The 25,512-nt window shown below is 45.8% G+C and overlaps 1 protein-coding gene across 2 annotated transcripts in view; it reads left to right on the top strand.

Annotated features, from left to right (window-relative positions):
* The window catches only part of LOC140105859 (ovostatin-like), a 133,860-nt gene that overhangs the window by 43,592 nt on the left and 64,756 nt on the right, over window positions 1–25,512 (top strand). For both annotated transcript variants that reach the window (XM_072129973.1, XM_072129972.1), the window contains exons 5-10: window positions 15,668–15,688; window positions 16,159–16,327; window positions 22,870–22,954; window positions 23,356–23,482; window positions 24,140–24,254; window positions 25,026–25,141. In XM_072129973.1, the coding sequence (XP_071986074.1) occupies window positions 15,668–15,688; window positions 16,159–16,327; window positions 22,870–22,954; window positions 23,356–23,482; window positions 24,140–24,254; window positions 25,026–25,141 (633 nt within the window). The remainder of the gene's footprint in view (window positions 1–15,667; window positions 15,689–16,158; window positions 16,328–22,869; window positions 22,955–23,355; window positions 23,483–24,139; window positions 24,255–25,025; window positions 25,142–25,512) is intronic.

The raw sequence follows: 25,512 nt of genomic DNA, 5'->3' as shown, positions 1-25,512 counted from the left end.
CCTTACCTTTGGACAGCAGAATAAGGGAGGACACTCTCATGGATGGAGGCATCAGGTGATTTTCTAGACAATTAGTAAACACATCCACAAGGATCGGGGCTAAGAGGTCTCTGAATTTCTTATAGAATTCTGCTGTAATACCATCAGGACCTGGTGCCTTCTTCAGATGTAACTTATCAATGGCCTCTTTAACCTCCTCCTCTGTTATTCCTGCTGTCAAAGGAGAAAAATCCAAATCTTTAGTGTCAGGGCCCGGAGTTACCTCCAAGAATTGAGCCATTTTTCCTCTATCCAAAACCTTCTTCTGAAATAACTCAGTATAGTAGGATCTCACCACCCCCAGGATACCCTCCCGAGATTCCTGTAAAACTCCCTGGGAGTCAGTGAGACCTGTGATTGATTTCTTGGCCACACGTTCCCGGCAACTCTCATATGGATCTGGCGTGACTAAGTTTCCATAGTCTCGCTCCACAACCAGGGACAGGACATGTAGCGGCTGTACTGATACTGCTTTATTTCAGATTTCAGTCGGTCGATTTTTTGTTTTTCATCCCCACCCGCCGAATAGAGTGACTCCAATTCTTTCCGCAGCTTGAGATACTGGCTGTACTTACTCTTCCCCTTCTTCAATGACAGTCTCTTTAAAAGGGACCGGATCTCCTCCTTGACGTCCTCCCACCAGTCAGATATGTGGTTATAGAAATCCACTCTCTCCATTTCACCCTGTAGAAGAGAATGGACATGTTCCTGGACAAAACCTTCTTCCAAGAGACTAGAGTTAAGTCTCCATAAACCTCTTCCCATATCAGGCCGCTCACTAGCACCTAAGCAAAAAAATAAGGCAAGGTGATCTGAATAGGGAACACACTTTTCGCTCCTCTCTCCTATGACCTCCATAGGACTCACCAGCGCCAAGTCTATCCGGATAGTTCTTCCAGCACAGGAGTAGGTAAATTTGGGTTTCCTACCACCCTGCACAAACACATCCGATAAACCTGACTGCGAGATTATAGCATTCAAGACCTTGGAGTCCCTGGTGAGAGGTCTACCACTGGATCGATCACTAGATGCTCTGGTGGCATTAAAGTCACCCGTCATGATTACGGGCACAGATGTAAAGAGATAGGGTTTTACCTCATTAAACAGATTTACCCTTTCAGTCACTGTCTGCGGACCATAGATATTAGTAAGTCGGAGCCTCCTACCTCGGATGGTAACCTCCAGCACCAGACATCTTCCCATCAATACCTCAGTAAGTCTATGTATGGTGACATCGTGTGTATTAAATAGTATAGAGACCCCGGCACAAGGCTCCACAGACAGTGACCAGAAGGATGGACCTGAACGCCATTCCCTCTCTGCTTCTCGTAAGAGACTAAGACTATTGAGATGAGTCTCCAGTAGGAAAAAGACATCAGCGTCCAGATATTGGAGATGTTCATACACCGCGTGTCTTTTCTTCCTTGCCCTAATGCTGTTTACATTAGTCGAGATGACTTTAAGGTGAAAATCCGCCATTAGAGCCATAAGAAGGAGCAGAGAGAGTAACCCCATCATCATAAGTCTGAGTCCGAGCCCTCCTGCTGACCACCTGTCTCCATATCGGATTCAGATTCTGGCCCTACTGCCTGAGGTCTCCGTTTGGAAGGGGGATCTGGCTCATCCTCATATTCTGCCACCATTTTCTCAAGTTCCCTCTCTAGTTCTTCCTCTACATCTGACTCTGACAACACACTAAACCTGTTGACAGTCATTGTCACATCTGCCGTTCTGTCCACCTTCATCCTGGATGATTTTTGGACAGTGGTCCACTCACCCTCTGGCTTACGGGTGGATGTATCCTTTTTCCTTCTCTTTGTAGAAGTTGGTGCTGGAGAAGGAATGGGCACTGAGGGTGGTACAACCTGATGGACAATCTGCTTGTTCCCCTCAATGCTTTGTGTTCGGGACTGGTCTGGTACTGGTATGGTTTTAATCTGAGGCTGGTCTGGTACCGGCGTTGTGTTTATTTGAGGCTGCTCTAGTACTAGTATGGTGTCACTTTCCATCCGCTGAGGTTCTGGCCCAGCTTGAGCTGACCCTGACAACAAAGCCTCCTCCTCCCCCAGGTCATCTGCCCCTGCCAGTATATCTTCATCAGGGAAGGTCTTACAGATGTTATGCCATGCATTAGGACAATCCCTGTGGGCATGCCCCATCTCTCCACACAGATTACAACGGATGTTCTAGCAGTCCGCACTCACATGACCGATGTCCCCACACAGGCTGCACTTTATCATGGTGCAATTACTGGCCACGTGACCGACTCTACCACACTTGAAACATCTGCGGGGCTGACCTGGATAGAAACATACCCCCTTCTCACGGCCTATGAAGAAAGAATTGGGCAGATGTTGGGTTATGTTATGAAACTGGCGTAACCTCACCAGGACCTTCCACCCTCCTGTCCAGATCCCGTCTTCATCCCGGGTCTTAGTGAGCTCTGACATAAGGTCACAGTGCCTCCTGAGCCAGAGCACAATATCCTGCGGGGGCACAGCTTCATTCCAGAAGATAATGGTGACAGTAACCTGGCCAAGTTTAGAGATGGGGATGAAGCTGAATTTATTCCACCCCTCAGCATCCCTATACCTGGAGAAATTTGCCCAAAACCGGTCCAGGTTGCACATCAACTTAAAACTGACATCATATCCCTGGCGATCGGGGAGGTTTATCACTGCCAGGATGTCACTTGGCGAGAAACCCATCTGGTCACATAGCAGAGATCTCACAACAAATCTCCGGTCAGGTAGGTCTTCCTTGGCTCCTCTGTGCTTAAATCTTACCACATTCCTCCTCTTAAATGCCTGACCGGTGTAATGTGAGCCGGACGTAAAGGATGGTGCACCCCGGCTCCAGGCATTGCCAGAGGAGGTCTGGTCAGAACCTGTACCACGGTGTGACTGGGGGCGCTGTGGAGGCTGCTGAGCACCTGAACTAGGAGGGTCCATACTAACATCAGGGACTAAAGGGGGGAAGTCCTGAGCATTGGACTGCGCTACCTCCTCCTCACCATTAGCCTCTATGACTCCAGGCTCCATACACTGCTCTGACTGCTCTACAACAGCATCCCAGACAGATGGTGAAGCCCCTTCTACTGGAAAATTATTACACACTGAAATATCAACATTAGAATCAGCAATAACCACAGACATAGCAGTATCAGAGACAGATATATCAGCAGAGTCAGTAACTGGCACAGCAGAGTCCTGATTGTTCTGCTCAGGGGTCACCTGGGAGCTCTGCTGTGCTGCTGCAGTGTTACCTCCTGGATTGTGTCCACAGTCCTTCTGCAAGGAGATGTCATCTGCACCACTAACATCAGGCAAGTGTCCTTGTTGCATGCTGTATGCTGGGACTTGTGGTGCCTGCACTGCACCATTACCATCAAGGAGATGTTCCTGTCCTTGCTGCATGCTGGGTGCTGGAACTTGTGGTGCCACGGATTCACCATCTACATCAACGGGATGGCTGCAATCGTTCTGCAGTTTGCAGGATGCTGGGACTTGTGGTACTTCTGTAAGTGGCTGCTGATTCCTGGCAATGTCTTTCCTGTAGAGATCTCCTTCCTGATAGGGGAAAGTCGCCGGCTGCAGTACCGGTTTTGCATGCTGGACGCCATTAGCGCAGGTCTCCGGTACAGGATATGATGATCCTCTATCATGTCTTTGAGCCTGGAATCGCTCCTGGTTCCTGTACGTCTCAGCGAGAGGTCCCATTTGCTCCAGTACGGCCTCCGTCTTGGCGATGTTGTCAGCAAGTTCTTTGGCCAATGAAGCCAGTTTTTTGTCTAACAGCTCGTGTCTTTCGGGGTTCGCGGTTTTCATTTTATATGCGCAGTCTATTTTTTTCTGTAGCAGCAGTTTCTGGTCTTTTAGCTTTTCCAGTGTTTTTACGAGTGCTGGGATCTTATCAGCCAGCTGGAGCTCAGGTGCACGCTCAGCCACAGGACTGGGAGAGACTGCAGGTGCATGCTCAGCCGCAGGACTGGGAGAGGCTGCATGTTGTACTCTGCTGGGTCCGGGCCTCTGGCGCGCTGCGATTGTCACTACTGGGGGGATACAATGTCCATCATGGGGACTGGGTCCCACTTTCCGGCCAGTGACAGCGCTGGTAGCAGCTTGAGGCCTCCCTGCTGGTCTCACCTCGGCCTCCACAGATCTTACAGTCCTGTTTCCTCCACTCCCAGACCTGGTTCTCTCAGTCCGGATCAGGACAGGCTTCTGCAGGTTCTCCAGGATGGTCTGGCGCTCCAGAGATGTCCTCCTGTGCCTGGATGATGGAGGTGTTGAGGGCACAGCTGAGGCCTGTAATGGAGGCTGCCTCTGCTCCTGCACACCTTTCCCCAGCGGATTTCCCAACACTCTGCTCTCACTCACAGGTTCCTGCTTCACATTCACACTGGCAGATGGATTCACCATAGAGGTACTTACTGCTACTGCTGCTGCTTTCTTCACCGCATTCATGTTCTTCTCTTCACAAACTCTGACTACACCAGAACTGCTGACACTCTGCACAGAACTCACTGCACTGGTCACTTTAGGATTTTCATCCACGGGATTTGGTGGCTGAGAATTATTTCCCAGAGAAGGCCTGGAAGCCTGGGCCTTGCATGGGGAACTTCCCCACCCAGGGTGGCCCCGCCCTGGGCTAGCTCCAGACATGAGGAGACCTCAGGAGCTCACACTGCACACAACCTCTCAGCAAGGGGGCTGTATTATAGTAGTTATATTCCTGTACATAGTGGGCAGTATTATAGTAGTTATATCCTTGTACATAGTGAGCAGTATTTTAGTAGTTATATTCTTGTACATAGGGGCAGTATTATAGTAGTTATATTCCTGTACATAGGGGGAAGTATAACAGTAGTTATATTCTTGTACATAGGGGATGCATTATAGTAGCTATTTTCTTGTACATAGGGGGCAGTATTATAGTAGTTATATTCCTGTACATAGGGGGAAGTATAACAGGAGTTATATTCTTTTACATAGGGGGCAGTATTATAGTAGCTATATTCTAGTACATACGACGCAGTATTATAGAAGTTTTAATCTTGTACATAGGACGCAGTATTATAGTAGTTATATTCCTGTACACAGGGGTCAGTATTATAGTAGTTATATTCTTGTACATAGGGGGCAGTATTATAGTAGTTATATTCCTGTACATAGGGGGAAGTACTATAGTAGTTATATTCCTGTACATAGGGGGAAGTACTATAGTAGTTATATTCTTGTACATAGGGGTCAGTATTATAGTAGTTAAAGTCTTGTACATAGGGGGCAGTATTATAGTAGTTATATTCCTGTACATGGGGGCAGTATTATAGTAGTTACATTCTTGTACATAGGGGGCAGTATTATAGTAGTTATATTCTTGTACATAGGGGACAGTATTATAGTAGTTATATTCTTGTACATAGGGGACAGTATTATAGTAGTTTTATTCCTGTACATAGGGGGAAGTATAACAGGAGTTATATTCTTGTACATAGGACGCAGTATTATAGAAGTTTTAATCTTGTACATAGGACGCAGTATTATAGTAGTTATATTCCTGTACACAGGGGTCAGTATTATAGTAGTTATATTCTTGTACATAGGGGGCAGTATTATAGTAGTTATATTCCTGTACATAGGGGGAAGTACTATAGTAGTTATATTCCTGTACATAGGGGGAAGTACTATAGTAGTTATATTCTTATACATAGGGGGCAGTATTATAGCAGTTATATTCCTTACATAGGGGCAATATTATAGTAGTTATATTCTTGTACATAGGGGCAGTATTATAGTAGTTATATTCTTGTGCATAGGAGGCAGTATTATAGTAGTTATATTCCTGTACATAGTGGGCTGTATTATAGTTGTTATATCCTTGTACATAGGGGCGGTATTTTAGTAGTTATATTCTTGTACATAGGGGCTGTATTATAGTAGTTATATTCCTGTACATAGTGGGCAGTATTATAGTAGTTATATCCTTGTACATAGTGAGCAGTATTTTAGTAGTTATATTCTTGTACATAGGGGCAGTATTATAGTAGTTATATTCCTGTACATAGGGGGAAGTATAACAGTAGTTATATTCTTGTACATAGGGGATGCATTATAGTAGCTATTTTCTTGTACATAGGGGGCAGTATTATAGTAGTTATATTCCTGTACATAGTGGGCAGTATTATAGTAGTTATATTCTTGTACAAAGGACGCAGTATTATAGAAGTTTTAATCTTGTACATAGGACGCAGTATTATAGTAGTTATATTCCTGTTCACAGGGGTCAGTATTATAGTAGTTATATTCTTGTACATAGGGGGCAGTATTATAGTAGTTATATTCTTGTACATAGGGGGCAGTATTATAGTATATTCCTGTACATAGGGGGCAGTATAACAGTAGTTGTATTCCTGTACATAGTGGGCAGTATTATAGTAGTTATATTCCTGTACATAGGGGGCAGTATTATAGCAGTTATATTCTTATACATAGGGGGCAGTATTATAGCAGTTATATTCCTTACATAGGGGCAATATTATAGTAGTTATATTCTTGTACATAGGGGCAGTATTATAATAGTTATATTCCTGTACATAGGGGGCAGTATTATAGTAGTTATATTCTTGTACATAGGGGGCAGTATTATAGTCGTTATATTCCTGTACATAGGGGGCAGTATTATAGTAGTTATATTCTTGTACATAGGGGGCAGTATTATAGTAGTTATATTCCTGTACATAGGGGGCAGTATTATAGTAGATATATTCCTGTACATAGGGGGCAGTATTATAGTAGATATATTCCTGTACATAGGGGGCAGTATTACAGTAGTTATATTCCTGTACATAGGGGGCAGTATTATAGTAGTTATATTCCTGTACATAGGGGGCAGTATTATAGTAGATATATTCCTGTACATAGGGGGCAGTATTATAGTAGATATATTCCTGTACATAGGGGGCAGTATTACAGTAGTTATATTCCTGTACATAGGGGGCAGTATTATAGTAGTTATATTCCTGTACAGTAGGGGGCAGTATTATAGTAGTTATATCCTTGTATATAGGGAGCAGTATTTTAGTAGTTATAGTCTCGTACATAGGGGGCAGTATTATAGCAGTTATATTCTTATACATAGGGGGCTGTATTATAGTAGTTTTATTTTTGTACATAGGGGCAGAATTATAGTAGTTATATCCTTGTACATATGAGCAGTATTTTAGTAGTTATATTCCTGTACATAGGGGAAGTATTATAGCAGTTATATTCCTTACATAGGGGGCAGTATTATAGTAGTTATATTCTTGTACATAGGGGGCAGTATTATAGTAGTTATATTTTTATACATAGGGGGCAGTATTATAGTAGTTTTATTCTTGTACATAGGGGGCAGTATTATAGTAGTTATATTCCTGTACATAGTGGGCAGTATTATAGTAGTTATATTCTTATACATAGGGGGCAGTATTATAGTAGTTTTATTCTTGTACATAGGGAGCAGTATTTTAGTAGTTATATTCCTATACATAGGGGACAGTATTATAGTAGTTATATTCCTATACATAGGGGACAGTATTATAGTAGTTATATTCTTGTACATAGGGGGCAATTTTTATTGTAAAAAAACCAACAAAAATACAATTAGGCAAAATACAAAATCATAAATACATTCTTCTGTATACACAATTAGGAATCAAACAAATATAAACTCAGAGTAAATGTAACTTAGAGTCCATAGCTGCTGCTGCTGGAAAGGAAAAAGAAAAATGCAAAATCAATATATATAGAAATTAAACACCAGATATATTCCTCCATAATTTTCTATTTCTCTGGTCTTTTCTGACTTCCAGTGATTTTATCCACCTTAGCTCAGACAATATTTGGGATACCACAGCCGTGTAGTTATAGTCTTCGCTGTGTAGGGACACCCGGGTTCTAGCATGCCAGTGGTAATACTTTATCACTGTTATTATAAGATACATAGTTCCCGGATCTATATTACCATCTAGAGATGGGACGCCATAGATGATGTCCGGGTACTGGAGGAATTGCAGCCTCGGGATGTTCAGCAGGTCAGATACTTCCTTCCAGATCTTCCTCCCTCCCCAGCACTCAGAGATGAAATGCTGCATGGTCTCCTCCTGCTGACACCCCAGAGGACACTTCCTATCTGCCACACTCACAAACTTTAGGTTCCCTCTAACAAATAACTTCCCATGTAGTGACAACCAAGAGATATCAAACAACTTGGGGGGAAGTCGTTTCACATTGAGGAACCTGAGACTCTTCTGTAAGGTGGTGGTCACACAGTCTCTGAGAGCAAGTGGTGAGTGGTAGAAAGCCCGACATACCCTAGTATAGAGATCTCTCCTGGTGTTACTGACAATGTAGGACTTCTCCAGCTTCCACATCCTGACACACTTCAGACCATATACCAGATACTGGGGGAGGAAGCCAGGAGTCCATCGGCCCCTCTTGAGACTGCCGCCTCGCACCCAAGACTCTGCAAAAGGCAATATCCAGTCCCTGACACTACTTACCCACAGGAGACCATCATTTGAGTCCAGGCAACCGAAATTGACTTTCAGAAACATGGAGTCAAAGAAAACCCTTGGATTTAACATATCCAGTCCACCCTCTCTCCTCTGCAGGTAGGTGATCCCTCTTTTTACTGGGTTCAACCTGTTCCCCCATAAAAGCTGGAAGAACAGGCTAAAGAGTCTAGCGGAGAAAGATTCTGGCAAAGGAAAGACGACAGAGACGTAGAGGAAGACAGGGACCAGGTAAGTCTTCATCAGAGTAACCCTTTCTCTATAGGTCAGCCTCCAGTTCTTCCATCGCTGAACCTTTGCATTTCCGGTTTCCAACTTATCCTCCCAATTTAGTTTGGCATTATCTTCCCTCCCGAATTTAACCCCAAGGATCTTAATATGGGTGGAGGCCTTGGCGAACTGTGGCAGATCAAAGTCAGGAGCAGTATCCAATGTCCAGAAAGCCTGACTCTTCTCGAGGTTGATCAGAGATCCGGAGGCCTCTGAGTAACTTCTGATGGCTGCAGATAACATCTCCACCTCTTGAGGCTCAGATATCACCACAGTCACATCATCCGCGTAGGCGACTACCTTTAAAGGCAAGCAATGGGGGACCGGCACCCCCTGAAAATCACACCGCTGCAGTGATCGCAGAAACAAGTCTATGGCAAACACATACAGCAGTGGACTCAGGGGGCAGCCCTGTCTCACCCCCGCCTCTACTTCAAAAGTGTCCCCCTGCCAACCATTGATCAGAGGAAAGCTCTCAGCCTCTCTATACAAAGTTCTCAGCCAATCTATAAATTGTCCCGGAATACCGTACTTTGACAAAGTGGCCCATAGATACTCATGATCAACCCTGTCAAAGGCTTTAGCCTGGTCCAGACCTACAACATATCTCCCACACCTCAGAGCTTTACATCTCTCAAACATCTCCCTTATCGAGATGACTGCTCCAGAGATGTTCCGCCCTCTTACTGTGCCGTACTGAGAGCCTGCCAACAGTGCCGGGGACAAACAGACTAACCTAGAAAACAGAATTTTTGCCAGAATTTTCCTGTCGACATTCAAGAGGGCGATCGGCCTCCAGTTCTTGATGTCGCTAGGCTCCTTACCTTTGGACAGCAGAATAAGGGAGGACACTCTCATGGATGGAGGCATCAGGTGATTTTCTAGACAATTTGTAAATACATCCACAAGGATCGGGGCTAAGAGGTCTCTAAATTTCTTATAAAATTCAGCTGTTATCCCATCAGGACCTGGTGCCTTCTTCAGATGTAACTTATCAATGGCCTCTTTAACCTCCTCCTCTGTTATTCCTGCTGTCAAAGGAGAAAAATCCAAATCTTTAGTGTCAGGGCCCGGAGTTGCCTCCAAGAATTGAGCCATTTTTCCTCTATCCAAAACCTTCTTCTGAAATAACTCAGTATAGTAGGATCTCACCACCCCCAGGATACCCTCCCGAGATTCCTGTAAAACTCCCTGGGAGTCAGTGAGACCTGTGATCGTTTTCTTAGCCACACGTTCCCGGCAACTCTCATATGGATCAGGCGTGACTAAGTTTCCATAGTCTCGCTCCACAACCAGGGACGTGTAGCGGCTGTACTGATACTGCTTTATTTCAGATTTCAGTCGGTCAATTTTTTGTTTTTCATCCCCACCCGCCGAATAGAGTGACTCCAATTCTTTCCGCAGCTTGAGATACTGGCTGTACTTACTCTTCCCCTTCTTCACTGACAGTCTCTTTAAGAGGAACCGGATCTCCTCCTTGACGTCCTCCCACCAGTCAGATATGTGGTTATAGAAATCCACTCTCTCCATTTCACCCTGTATAAGAGAATGGACATGTGCCTGGACAAAACCTTCTTCCAAGAGACTAGAGTTAAGTCTCCATAACCCTCTTCCCATATCAGGCTGCTCACTAGCACCTAAGCAAAAAAATAAGGCAAGGTGATCTGAATAGGGAACACACTTTTCGCTCCTCTCTCCTATGACCTCCATAGGACTCACCAGCGCCAAGTCTATCCGGCTAGTTCTTCCAGCACAGGAGTAGGTAAATTTGGGTTTCCTACCACCCTGCACAAACACATCCGATAAACCTGACTGCGAGATTATAGCATTCAAGACCTTGGAGTCCCTGGTGAGAGGTCTACCACTGGAACGATCAGTAGATGCTCTGGTGGCATTAAAGTCACCCGTCATGATTACGGGCACAGATGTAAAGAGATAGGGTTTTACCTCATTAAACAGATTTACCCTTTCAGTCACTGTCTGCGGACCATAGATATTAGTAAGTCGGAGCCTCCTACCTCAGATGGTAACCTCCAGCATCAAACATCTTCCCATCGACACCTCGGTAAGTCTATGTATGGTGACATCGTGTGTATTAAATAGTATAGAGACCCCGGCACAAGGCTCCACAGACAGTGACCAGAAGGATGGACCTGAACGCCATTCCCTCTCTGCTTCTCGTAAGAGACTAAGACTATTGAGATGAGTCTCCTGTAAGAAAAAGACATCAGCGTCCAGATATTGGAGATGTTCATACACCGCATGTCTTTTCTTCCTTGCCCTAATGCTGTTTACATTAGTTGAGATGACTTTAAGGTGAAAATCCGCCATTAGAGCCATAAGAAGAAGCAGAGAGAGTAACCCCATCATCATAAGTCTGAGTCCGAGCCCTCCTGCTGACCACCTGTATCCATATCGGATTCAGATTCTGGCCCTACTGCCTGAGGTCTCCGTTTGGAAGGGGGATCTGGCTCATCCTCATATTCTGCCACCATTTTCTCAAGTTCCCTCTCTAGTTCTTCCTCTACATCTGACTCTGACAACACACTAAACCTGTTGACAGTCATTGTCACATCTGCCGTTCTGTCCACCTTCATCCTGGATGATTTTTGGACAGTGGTCCACTCACCCTCTGGCTTACGGGTGGATGTATCTTTCTTCCTTCTCTTAGTAGAAGTTGGTGCTGGAGAAGGAATGGGCACTGAGGGTGATACAACCTGTGGGACAACCTGCTTGTTCCCCTCAATGCTTTGTGGTCGGGAATGGTCTTGTACTGGTATGGTTTTAATCTGAGGCTGGTCTGGTACCGGCGTTGTGTTTATTTGAGGCTGCTCTAGTACTAGTATGGTGTCACTTTCCATCCGCTGAGGTTCTGGCCCAGCTTGAGCTGACCCTGACAACAAAGCCTCCTCCTCCCCCAGGTCATCTGCCCCTGCCAGTACATCTTCATCAGGGAAGGTCTTACAGATGTTATGCCATGCATTAGGACAATCCCTGTGGGCATGCCCCATTTCTCCACACAGATTACAACGGATGTTCTGGCAGTCCGCACTCACATGACCAATGTCCCCACACAGGCTGCACTTTATCATGGTGCAATTACTGGCCACGTGACCGACTCTACCACACTTGAAACATCTGCGGGGCTGACCTGGATAGAAACATACCCCCTTCTCACGGCCTATGAAGAAAGAATTGGGCAGATGTTGGGTTATGTTATGAAACTGGCGTAACCTCACCAGGACCTTCCACCCTCCTGTCCAGATCCCGTCTTCATCCCGGGTCTTAGTGAGCTCTGACATAAGGTCACAGTGCCTCCTGAGCCAGAGCACAATATCCTGCGGGGGCACAGCTTCATTCCAGAAGATAATGGTGACAGTAACCTGGCCAAGTTTAGAGATGGGGATGAAGCTGAATTTATTCCACCCCTCAGCATCCCTATACCTGGAGAAATTTGCCCAAAACCGGTCCAGGTTGCACATCAACTTAAAACTGACATCATATCCCTGGCGATCGGGGAGGTTTATCACTGCCAGGATGTCACTTGGCGAGAAACCCATCTGGTCACATAGCAGAGATCTCACAACAAATCTCCGGTCAGGTAGGTCTTCCTTGGCCCCTCTGTGCTTAAATCTCACCACATTCCTCCTCTTAAACGCCTGACCGGTGTAATGTGAGCCGGACGTAAAGGATGGTGCACCCCGGCTCCAGGAATTGCCAGAGGAGGTCTGGTCAGAACCTGTACCACGGTGTGACTGGGAACGCTGTGGAGGCTGCTGAGCACCTGAACTAGGAGGGTCCACACTAACATCAGGGACTAAAGGGGGGAAGTCCTGAGCATTGGACTGCGCTACCTCCTCCTCACCATTAGCCTCTATGACTCCAGGCTCCATACACTGCTCTGACTGCTCTACAACAGCATCCCAGACAGATGGTGAAGCCCCTTCTACTGGAAAATTATTACACGCTGAAATATCAACATTAGAATCAGCAATAACCACAGACATAGCAGTATCAGAGACAGATATATCAGCAGTATCAGTCACAGAGATATCAGCAGAGTCCTGATTGTTCTGCTCAGGCGTCACCTGGGAGCTCTGCTGTGCCGCTGCAGTGTTACCTCCTGGATTGTGTCCACAGTCCTTCTGCAAGGAGATGTCATCTGCACCACTAACATCAGGCAAGTGTCCTTGTCCTTGTTGCATGCTGTATGCTGGGACTTGTGGTGCCTGCACTGCACCATTACCATCAAGGAGATGTTCCTGTCCTTGCTGCATGCTGGGTGCTGGAACTTGTGGTGCCACGGATTCACCATTTACATCAACGGGATGGCTGCAATCGTTCTGCAGTTTGCAGGATGCTGGGACTTGTGGTACTTCTGTAAGTGGCTGCTGATTCCTGGCAATGTCTTTCCTGTAGAGATCTCCTTCCTGATAGGGGAAAGTCGCCGGCTGCAGTACAGGTTTTGCATAGGACTGCTGGACGCCATTAGCGCAGGTCTCCGGTACAGGATATGATGATCCTCCATGATGTTTTTGAGCCTGGAATCGCTCCTGGTTCCTGTACGTCTCAGCGAGAGGTCCCATCTGCTCCAGTACGGCCTCCGTCTTGGCGATGTTGTCAGCAAGTTCTTTGGCCAATGAAGCCAGTTTTTTGTCAAGCAGCTCGTGTCTTTCGGGGTTCGCGGTCTTCATTTTATATGCACAGTCTATTTTTTTCTGTAGCAGCAGTTTCTGGTCTTTTAGCTTCTCCAGTGATTTTACGAGTGCTGGGATCTTATCAGCCAGCTGGAGCTCAGGTGCACGCTCAGCCGCAGGACTGGGAGAGGCTGCATGTTGTACTCTGCTGGGTCCGGGCCTCTGTGGCGCTGGTGGGCCCTGGCGCGCTGCGGCTGTCACTACTGGGGGGGTACAATGTCCATCATGGGAACTGGGTCCCACTTTCCGGCCAGTGACAGCGCTGGTAGCAGCTTGAGGCCTCCCTGCTGGTCTCACCTCGGCCTCCACAGATCTTACAGTCCTGTTTCCTCCACTCCCAGACCTGGTTCTCTCAGTCCGGATCAGGACAGGCTTCTGCAGGTTCTCCAGGATGGTCTGGCGCTCCAGAGATGTCCTCCTGTGTCTGGATGGAGGTGTAGAGGGCACAGCTGAGGCCTGTAATGGAGGCTGTCTCTGCTCCTGCACACCTTTCCCTGCTGCCTGACCCAGCGCTCTGGTCTCACTCACAGGTTCCAGCTTCACACTCACACTGGTAGATGGATTCACCATAGAGGTACTTACTGCTACTGCTGCTGCTTTCTTCACCGCATTCATGTTCTTCTCTTCACAAACTCTGACAACACCGGTACTGCTGACACTCTGCACAGAACTCACTGCACTGGTCACTTTAGGATTTTCATCCATGGGATTTGGTGGCTGAGAATTATTTCCCAGAGAAGGCCTGGAAGCCTGGGCCTTGCATGGGGAACTTCCCCACCCAGGGTGGCCCCGCCCTGGGCTAGCTCCAGACATGAGGAGACCTCAGGAGCTCACACTGCACACAACCTCTCAGCAAGGGGGCAGTGTTATAGTAGTTAAATTCCTGTACATAGGGGACAGTATTATAGTAGATATATTCTTGTACATAGGGGGCAGTATTATAGTAGTTATATTCCTGTACATAGGGGACAGTATTATAGTAGATATATTCTTGTACATAGGGGGCAGTATTACAGTAGTTATATTCCTGTACATAGGGGGCAGTATTATAGCAGTTATATTCTTATACATAGGGTGCAGTATTATAGCAGTTATAATCTTTATATAGGGGCTGTATTATAGTAGTTATATTCCTGTACATAGTGGGCAGTATTATAGTAGTTATATCCGTGTACATGGGGAGCAGTATTTTAGTAGTTATATTCTTGTACATAGGGACTGTATTATAGTAGTTATATTCCTGTACATAGTGGGCAGTATTATAGTAGTTATATCCGTGTACATGGGGAGCAGTATTTTAGTAGTTATATTCTTGTACAAAGGGGCTGTATTATAGTAGTTATATTCCTGTACATAGTGGGCAGTATTATAGTAGTTATATCCTTGTACATAGTGAGCAGTATTTTAGTAGTTATATTCCTGTACATAGGGGCAGTATTATAGTAGTTATATTCTTGTACATAGTGGGCAGTATAATAGTAGTTATATTCCTGTACATTGGGGGCAGTATTATAGTAGTTATATTCTTGTACATAGGGAGCAGTATTATAGTAGTTATATTCTTGTACATAGGGGGCAGTATTATAGTAGTTATATTCTTGTACATAGGGGGGCAGTATTATAGTAGTTATATTCTTGTACAAAGGGGGCAGTATTATAGTAGTTATATACTTGTACATAGGGGGACAATATAATAGTAGTTATATTCTTGTACATAGGGGGCAGTATTATAGTAGTTATATTCCTGTACCTAGGGGCAGTATTATAGTAGTTATATTCTTGTACATAGGGGGCAGTATTATAGTAGTTATATTCTTGTACATAGGGGGCAGTATTATAGTAGTTATATTCCTGTACATAGGAGGCAGTATTATAGTAGTTATATTCTTGTACATAGGGGGCAGTATTATAGTAGTTATATTCTTGTACATAGGGGGCAGTATTATAGTAGTTATATTCTTGTATATAGGGGCAGTGTAACAGTGTAACAGAAGTAGTTATATGTAAAAATATTTTATTAGTTATATTTTGTCAATGAGCAACATAATTCTAGTTGCTCTTAAACTTTTCCAGTTGGTATCTAATTTTCGTTTTTTTTCTTTTTCAGTATCCACTGATCTACATAATGGTAAGATATAAGAGGAATTTACTACAATTTTAGTTTTTTCTGAGCTATGAGATTGCTGCCATACTATGCTCATAAGTAATGACACCATATACTGTAGTAAGCAAACACATTGAATAATGGACTAAACCATTTAGCACTATAGTATTATCACAGCTGATGGTATGATCCATCATGACTAATGCTGCTAGCTGGTTCGGCAAAATGTTGACAAACACAGCATTTTCTCTTGCCGCCTGTTCACATGACACTTTCAATGGCTTTTGTTAAGTGTCAACTTAAGCTTTGCTGACCAAAAAGCCATTTGAAGCCACCAAGTTATTGTTTACGGCAAGAAAGTGTCAAGTTAAAGTCCAATCCAGAATGTCTTGTGGTAGGTGAGACGGCCCCCGAGGAACTTGACCATCATACTTTGCTTATACTTAGGGTATATTGATGATATATTTTTTATTTGTTCTACATTTTGTACCCAGAATCCCTCTGGACGCCGTCTCTTTGAGTGGAAGGACAAGCAAACCTCAAATAGCATTCTCCCCATATCCTTCAATGTAAGCGATGACCCCGATCTCGGCTCCTACACAATACAAGCTCAACCACAGTCTGGAAACTTAGTATCAAGATCTTTTGATGTCGAAGAATATGGTAAGTACTTGGTCTTTTCCAGTTGGACTTTTCCACTACCTTTTTATTATAGTAACCACATAAATTCTTACACTTCTCATGTGGTTGTATGGGTTTCCTCCCACACTCCAAAACATACCTGATTTGATTGTGAGCCCCATGGGGACAGGGACTGATGTGACAAGCTCTGTGCAGCGCTGTGTAATCTGTGTGCGCTAACAGAATTATTATTATTACTATTATCCCCATCCTATAATAGATGCCAGTTTTCATAGCTTGTCAGAATTTTGACTATAGACCATTCCATTGGCGAGCAAATAATATCAGTACTTCCTATTCTGTATCTAAAATGGAATCTGTTGCCAGGTGTAACCATGCAGAATACAGTCAGTGTTAGGTATTGTCCATGAAGGGATGTCTAATCATAATTTTATGTATGTTGTTAGTAGTAGCAGGACTGTGATTGCAGCTTCTCCAAGTGCACTGGGGGCATGTCCTTACACTGTTCTGCTTTCTGTTTCCACTGTTATACATGGTCACTGAAAGATGTGTGATCATACCTTTATGTTTGTTGTTAGCAGCAGGACTGTGAAATATGGATTCATAATTCAGGATTTCAGCTTTTCCAAGTGCACAGGGGGCATGTCTTAACACTGTTGTGCTTTCTGGTGTAATTGTTAAGTATGGGCCCTGGAGAGATGTGTAATCACACATTTATGTATGTTAATAGTAGCAGCAGGACTGTGAAATATGGAATAATATTCCAGGATTGCAACTTCTCCAAGTGCCCTGCGGCGTGTCCTTACACTGTTGTGCTTTCTGGTGTTATTGTTATGTATTGTCTCTGGAAAGATGTGTAATCACACCTTTAACTATGTTATTTAGAGATGAGCGAACACACTCTTTCGAGCATTAGCGTACTCGAAACTGCTCGTTGCTCGGACGAATATTTCACCAGCTCGAGAAAATTGCATCTCCCGCCGTTTTGATTTTTGGCAGCCAGAAACAGAGCCAATCACAAGCCAGGAGACTCTGCACTCCACCCAGCATGACGTGGTACCCTTACACGTCGATAGCAGTGGTTGGCTGGCCAGATCAGGTGACCCTGGGATAGACTAGCCGCTGCTCGGATCATTCTGTGTCTGGATGCCGCTAGGGAGAGAGCTGCTGCTGCTGCAGGGATAGCGTTAGGGTGTTATATTAGCTTACTGTTAGGCAGGAGTGATTCTACAAGAACCCAACAGCCCTTCTTAGGGCTAGATTTTTTTTTTTTTCTTTGCTTGTGGCTGGGCTTGCTGGCACTAGGAGTGCAGCTAGTACCATATTGTGAGGAATTTGCAGGGAGACTTTCGAACGTTCTGTTTAGCTCTTAGTGACACACATATCCACCTCAAACACCGAAGTGGGACAATTTATTAGGGGTTTGATTGAATTAGGCACAGTCTGCCGCTTTTTTTTTTTTTTTAAACTTAGTCATCACAGGCACAGCACAAAATCTTGTTGTGTGCTGTCAGTGTAGGTTAGAAACGAGCCATAGCAATCATCATCATCTTCTGTGGTTGCTGTGTGATTTCTTCTGATCGTTTTGTTAAAAACAAAAACAAAAAAAAAACACACAAAAAAACACAAAAAAAATTTACAGTTTACACTTTAATTTTGAAAATGTTGAACCCAAGGGCTAGGGGTAGGGGTAGAGGACGAGGGCATGGGCGTCCAACTACTGCAGGGGTCAGAGGCCGTGGTTCTGGGCGGGATGAGACACCACCTGCAGATGAGGGAGCAGGGGAACGCCGCAGAGCTATACTCCCTAGGTTCATGTCTCAAGTTACTGGTACTCGTGGTAGAGCACTGTTGAGGCCAGTGCTTCTAGCCATTTGTCCACCAGTCAGTCTTCCACGCAGTCCACCCATGTCGAAATCAGCACTCCTCCAGCTCCTCCACCTCAGCCTCCTTCCCCCCAGTCTGCCCCTTCCCAGGAAAATTTGGCATTTGAACCGGTATACTCTGAGGAACTGTTTTCTGGACCCTTCCCAGAGTCACAAATTACTTGTCCGGTTGCTGCTGAGCTCTTTCCTGATGCCCAGGTTTTCCACCGGTCGCAGTCTGTGGGTGATGATGACATTGTTGACGTTATGGAAGAAGTGTGTAAAGAGGTGTTGGACGATGAGGAGACACGGTTGTCAGACAGTGGTGAAGTTGTTGTCAGGGCAGGAAGCCCGAGGGGGGAGCAGACTGAGGGATCGGAGGATGATGAGGTGACAGACCCAAGCTGGGTTGATAGGCCGGGTGAACACAGTGCTTCTGAGACGGAGGTGAGTCCTCGACGAGAACAGGTTGGAAGAGGCAGTGATGGGGCCAGATGGAGAGGCAGGGCCAGAGCTGGTGCATCAGCACCAAATGTTTCAAGTAGTGAAGCTCCCGTGGCAAGGGCTAGATTTTCGGAAGTCTGGAATTTCTTTAAAGAAACACCAGATGACCGACGGACTGTGGTGTGCAACCTGTGCCACACCAGGATCAGCAGGGGTTCCACCACTACACGCTTAACCACCACCAGTATGCGCAGCCATATGAAGGCTAAATACCCCACTCAATGGAACCAAGGCCCTTCACATCCGTCCGGGCACACCACTGCTCCTTCCCCTGTGTCATCTGCTGCCTCTGCTAGTCAGCCCCCTGCCCAGGACCCCGGCCCAAACACCTCCCGTGCGAAAACCACACCTTCGCATCCAGGATCCTCCACAGCATTCACCAATGTCTCCATGCGCAGCGTCCAGCTCTCTATACCCAAGACACAGGAGCGCAAGAGGAAATACAGTTCAACCCACCCACACGCCCAACCCTTCAACGTCGACACATCTCCAAATTACTCAGCCTGGAGATGCTGCCCTATAGGCTGGTAGAGACCGAGGCCTTTCACAACTTCATGGCGGCGGCCGCCCCTCGGTATTCAGTCCCCAGCCACCACGACTTTTCAAGATGTGCCGTCCCAGCCCTGCACCAGCACGTGTCAGGCAAGATCATCCTGCCGGGCAGGGCCACTATATATCGCTGATGGCACATTGGGTTAACTTGGTGGAGGCTGGGACCGAGTCTGACCCTGGGGCTGGTCATATACTGCCGATGCCGAGGATTGCGGGGCCTACCTCGGTCCAGGTCTCTCAGGCCTACTATGCCTCCTCCTCCTCCCACCCCTCCTCCACCTCCTCCTCCGAATTACCATCCATGGGCATGGCGCCATCAGTCGGTAGCTCTAGGCACAGCAGCGGTGCCGTCGTTAAGCGACAGCAGGCGGTGCTCAAACTGCTGAGCCTAGGCGATAAAAGACACACCGCCCAAGAGCTATTACAGGGCATCACGGCACAGACTGATCTGTGGCTGGCACCGCTGAACCTGAAGCCAGGCATGGTTGTGTGTGACAACGGCTGTAATCTGGTGGCGGCTCTGCAACTCGGCAGACTGACACATGTGCCATGCCTGGCCCATGTGTTAAATCTCATAGTTCAGCCATTCCTCAAGACATACCCCAATCTGTTTGATTTGCTCACGAAGGTGCGCCGCATCTGTGCGCATTTCAGGAAGTCCAGCACAGATGCTGCCACTCTCAGGGCAGCGCAGCGCCGCCTCCAACTGCCCGCTCACCGACTGTTGTGCGACGTGCTCACGAGGTGGAATTCAACATTAACCATGTTATCCAGAGTTTACCAGCAGCGCAGAGCGATTGTAGACTGCCAGATGTCAACTTCCACCTGCTAGTCAGGTCAGTCAGCTTCCTCAAGTCTACAATGAGGAGTGGACGTGGATGTCTGATATCTGTCAGGTGCTGAGTAACTTTGAGAAGTCAACACAGATGGTCAGTGGCGATGCCGCCATCATCAGGCTCACCATCCCGCTGCTTGGCCTGTTGAAAAACTCTCTGGTCAGCATGAAGCCGGAAGCTTTGCGCTCATCACAAGAAATGGGGGAAGAAGATTCCCTTGTTGATAGCCAAAGCACCCTCAGGTCTGTTTCTAAGCACATATCGGAGGAGGTGGAGGAGGAAGAGGAGGATAATGTTGGCGAGACAGAAGAGGGGAGCATTGTTCAGTCCTTCACTGTTCACCGTGTATGGGCAGAAGAAGAGGAGTTGGAGGAGTTGGAGGAGGAGGAAATGGACAGTCAGGCCAGTGAGGGGAGTGAATTATTGCGCGTTGGGACTCTGGCACATATGGCAGATTTCATGCTAGGCTGCCTATCCTGTGACCCTCGCGTTCAAAGAATTTATTCCAGCACCGATTACTGGGTATTCACTCTCCTGGACCCACGGTACAAGCAAAATCTTTCCACTCTCATCCCTGGAGAGGAAAGGAGTGTGAGAATGCATGAATACCAGCAGGCCCTGGTGCACAAGCTGAAACAGTATTTCCCTTCTGACAGCGCTAGCGGCAGAGGGCGTACTTCTGCGGGACAAGTAGCGAGGGAGAGTAGGCGAGCAGGCAGCTTGTCCAGCACTGGCAGGGGTACGCTTTACAAGGCCTTTGCCAGTTTTATGTCACCCCAGCAAGACACTGTCACCTGTCCCCAGTCTCGGCAGAGTAGGGCTGATCTTTACAGAAAGATGGTGAGGGAGTACGTAGCTGACCATACCATCGTCCTAAATGATCACACAGCTCCCTACAAATACTAGGTTTCAAAGCTGGACATGTGGCACGAACTGGCGCTGTACGCCTTGGAAGTTCTTCCCTGCCCTGCCGCTAGCGTGTTGTCTGAGCGGGTTTTCAGTGCAGCTAGTTTCATTATCTCCGATAAGTGTGAACGCCTGTAGACTGACAGCGCTGACTGCCTGACGCTTATCAAGATGCATAAAGCCTGGATTTCTCAGGATTTCCATTCTCCACCAGTTGAAAGAAGCTTAACCTGAATAATATATGCACTCCTCCTCCTCATTTTCCTCCTTCTCCTCCTCTTTGTACACTAAAGCAGAGGAAACTGGCTATTTTTGGCCAGGGCCAACTGGCTCTAGCTATAGTACTCTATGTATTCAATTTTTCTGGAGGGCCACCTACCCGGTCCTCTGGTTTGAAAACGTTTTTGGACTGCCACATACAGACACTATCCAAATTTAATTGTCTCCATAGCAGCCTCCACACGATGTCTCCATTGCTACCTCCACACATCATCTCCATAGCTGCCTCCCAAAGTCGTCCATATAGCTGACTCCATACATGGTCCCCTTAGCAAACGAGCTGTGTCAGGCAGAAATTTGGGTTGTTCCACATCAAACTTGTTAACTTTGTCGCCACCCTGCTGTGTTATCCACAAAATATACTGCCAAACTTTTATCATTTACCGATATTATTTCAGCGCTTCTTGCGCATCTGTTTACATTCCCCTCACCCGCCATAACTAAGCCAATTACTTATAAGAACAGTACTACACTTGATCTTATACAAAAGGTTCTTAGAAGTGTTGTTTGTAGCCCCCGCCTGCTTTGAAAATTATAATTTTTTTTAAAGTAATCGCTTCTGACTCCCAGGCCCATTTTGGGTGGGGAGGAGCCGAGAGGCAGGGGCTTGGACAGGCGAAAGCTCGCCTGGCAGCGGAGCGCCAGCTCCATCCCAAGATCCAACTAACATAGTTTTAACTGCAGCACCTTTAATCTACTACTACTTTACTGCCTCCATACATCGTCCTCTTATCAAACGAGCTGTGTCAGGCAGAATTTTCGGGTGTTTCACCAGATACATAATGGAACTCGGCTCATCTGTCGCCGCCATGCTGGAGACCTGAAGTTGCAATCATAGCAGCGCAATATGGATGCCCCATACTGTCACTCTTAATCATGGAACCATTTCCGAAAAAACTATTAAAAATAGAACCGCTATGCTATTCCATTATTCCTTGATGAAATATTCAAACGACCCGGCCTGCTTTGAAAATTATAATTATTTCAAAGTAAACGCTTCTGGCCCCCAGGCCCATTTTGGGTGGGGAGGAGCCGAGAGACGGGGGCTTGGACAGGTGAAAGCTCGCCTGGCAGCGGACCGCCAGCTCCATCCCAAGATTAGGCAGCCTCAGAGGCATCCATGCATGCTGCCCCTGCTGTTTCCTGTCCATTTCCGTGGTGTTTCCATCCTTTTCTGAGGTTCCCAGGTGTTTGGCCAAGCTTCCCTGTGCAGATCCTTGGTCCCCTTGAAAAATGCTCAAGTCTCCCATTGACTTCAATGGGGTTCATTATTCGAGATGAGCACTCGAGCATCGGGAAAAGTTTGTCTCAAATATCGAGCACCCGAGCATTTTAGTGCTCGCTCATCTCTAATGTTATTAGTAGCAGCAGGACTATGAAATATGGATCTATATTCCAGGATTGTAGTGCTAAGGGGCAGTATTTACACTGCTGTTCTCTTAGCTCTCTGCACTGAGCTGTTCCACGTCACATTAGCAACTTTCTTGTTTTTCATTGTATTTCATTGGTTACATCTGTTATTTTATAAAATTTAAGAAAAACAATAACGAGAATAAAAAATACTTTTAGTGAAAGATTTATATAGAATTATTATTACAGTGTCCAATCTCTTGTCTTTCAGTTTTGCCTAACTTTTATATAGACATTTCAGCTCCCAAAGCCATAACCATCCTGGACATGATCTTACAATGCAAAGCCAGTGCAAAGTAAGTAACTCTTAAAGGAGACGGAGCGGATCTCAGCAACAGCAAATACCATATTTTTCAGACTATAAGGCGCACAAAAAATCCTTTGATTTTCTCAGAAATTAAAGGTGCGCCTTATATATGAACCGTACTTACAGACAACAGCTGCCTTGAACTGTGCACAGGTCTGCCACCTGCTGGTCATTCATCCTTATAATCTGGTGCACCTTATAGTCCTGTGAACTCCGGCGGACCTTGGCGCAGAAGCGACGGATGCAGGAACTCGGGCGCACGAGCTTAGTGAATCATGGCAGACCCGAATCCTCGTCGGACAACGCACCGCGGGATCACAACAGGACCAGGTAAGTAAATGTGCCCCATAGTCTCCAGTTAGTGATGGAGCTTCTTGTCTTCTGTCTTAGGTACACATATGGCGAGCCAGTCCCCGGGGATGTGGTCATGAAATTAAGTAGAGCACCAATAAATTATTACGCAGGCAACGCCTGCAACAGGAACCCTGATGGTCTCTTCACTACCTCCACTGGAAAAGTAAGTCCCATGTATATCTTCTCATATACAGGCAGTACAAGATAGGTTCTTTAAGTTTGTACTTAAGTTGAAATGTATGTAATTCGGAACTGTATATTTTATAATTGTCACCACAGTCAAAATTTATTTTGGTCTCTGTTGCAATTGGATTTGAAAAATGTTGGTTTGTCACAAGAACCATGATTAACAATAAAGATTCATTACAGATGCCGGAGGTCCGTTTTTAAATAGGGGTCATCTGTAAATCGGGTGTTCATAAGTAGGGGACCATCTGTATATTAATCTCAACCTCTTTGGAGTAAAAATCAGTGGGATTTGGTATTTGTGTCCTTTGCTTCGCATGAGCCACCGGTCATCTTCATGAAGATCGCTTGAAAAGGTGGTGGCCTTGCGTCCTTATTGCATTGAAGTCTAGATTCCTGTACATCGGTGTAAGAACGAAAACTGATGGGGACCCGTTGAGTAGTCCAAAGTCAACCAATTTAGTTGACACAGTGATCCACGAAGTAACATTTTATGGCATTCCTTTCGAACAAGCCATGTTAGATCTCCTGAGGAGCTTGAGTCCTACAGGAGTCACGCGGTGATGTCCATGCAGGTCAGTGTGGCCGATCTCATGGATGATATTAAAGGTTTGGATGTTCACCTGCTTTACAGTTGGATTCCAAGGGGACAATGAATGGAGAAATTGATCTAAGAATTTTCCAACTCGATCGGCCAGGATACGAAATGAGATTTACTCTCCAAGTAACTGTAACAGAAAACGGTTCAGGTATGTCGTGTACCGGCCTTGCTGATGCTTCGAGACATTCCCAGTCTTGTCCTTTTATAACAATGATAATGTTGGCAACAAATGTTTTTACTTATGTTTAAGGTCTTAGACGGTTAATCATCTCAGGTTAGTGTGATGACCATGATAACACTTTGAGATGTGATGTTGCTGTGCATATGGCATTATTTTAGATACAAGATCCTTATTGTTTTTGTTTAAAGACAATTTAGAGGTCAAGGTCAAATCTGCCCACCACATCTGAGAGGTTAGTTTTCCTTTTAAGACACTGAATGCCTCAACTTTATATGGATAGAAATCAGTCCATGGTCATTAGGAAGTAAATGGATTACCAGGGTCGGCTCCAGTTTTCAGTGGGCCCCTCGGTGACAGAGCCTCAGTGGGCCCCTTTGTAGTTAACTCACATGGCTGAATTAAAAATTCTAAAAGGAAAAGAGTCTCCTTTTCCCTAAAATATTCTCTAGTTTACCATCCCAAACAGCCCCCTCATGGTTATTTTGAGCCCCCATCACATCCTATGTACATCCCATGGATTCCTACCTACAGCCTTACGTGCCCCTGGCCCATCAGCTCTGTGCCCCAGCACTCGCCCAGCTATGCCCAGTGCTGGCACCGGCCCTGTGTGTAATGGAAAAAAAAAGCCCCCTTAGTTCTGTAACAGAATAATCAAAAGTTTAAGGCTTTGGACAATTCTTTATGGACGTGGAAGCAGCAGGAAGAGGTTAATACTATGTTCCCATTTACTCTTTAAAGGAATCCAAACGACTGAGACAAAATCCATCAGTATTACTAGCCAGATGGGTCGCGTGTATTTCAACCGTGAGAACATGGATCCTGTTTACAAACCAAAACTTCCTTTTTATGTAGAGGTGAGTCCGATTTTATTGAAACCCTCCATTTTTTAGGATGTCATATCTACTCTGATGGTTCTCGGACTCTGATTCTGGGAAATGTTTAGGATGGTGAAGGTAGTGGACGTATTAGTCAATTATCTGCAATGCCTTCTACTTTAAGGCTGCATTCAAATTAACTAGAGCAACGCCGCACCGTAGTATGGCACACGTCGGGACCGGGGAGAGGAGGAGGGTCTGAGTGCCACTCACCCCCGCCCCTCTCCATAGAGAAACATGGGGCACGGTGCCGTATACCAGGAAAGGATAGGACATGTCCTATCTTTTAGCGGCCACGGAACAGTGCGGTGCCGCACGTGTGCTCCATATGACGCTGAACGCCCATCGCC

Source organism: Engystomops pustulosus, chromosome 11 (assembly GCF_040894005.1).
Source record: "Engystomops pustulosus chromosome 11, aEngPut4.maternal, whole genome shotgun sequence".
NCBI lineage: Eukaryota > Metazoa > Chordata > Amphibia > Anura > Leptodactylidae > Engystomops > Engystomops pustulosus.
Note: the sequence above shows the minus strand (reverse complement) of the source record. Positions and strands in the feature narration are given on the sequence as shown.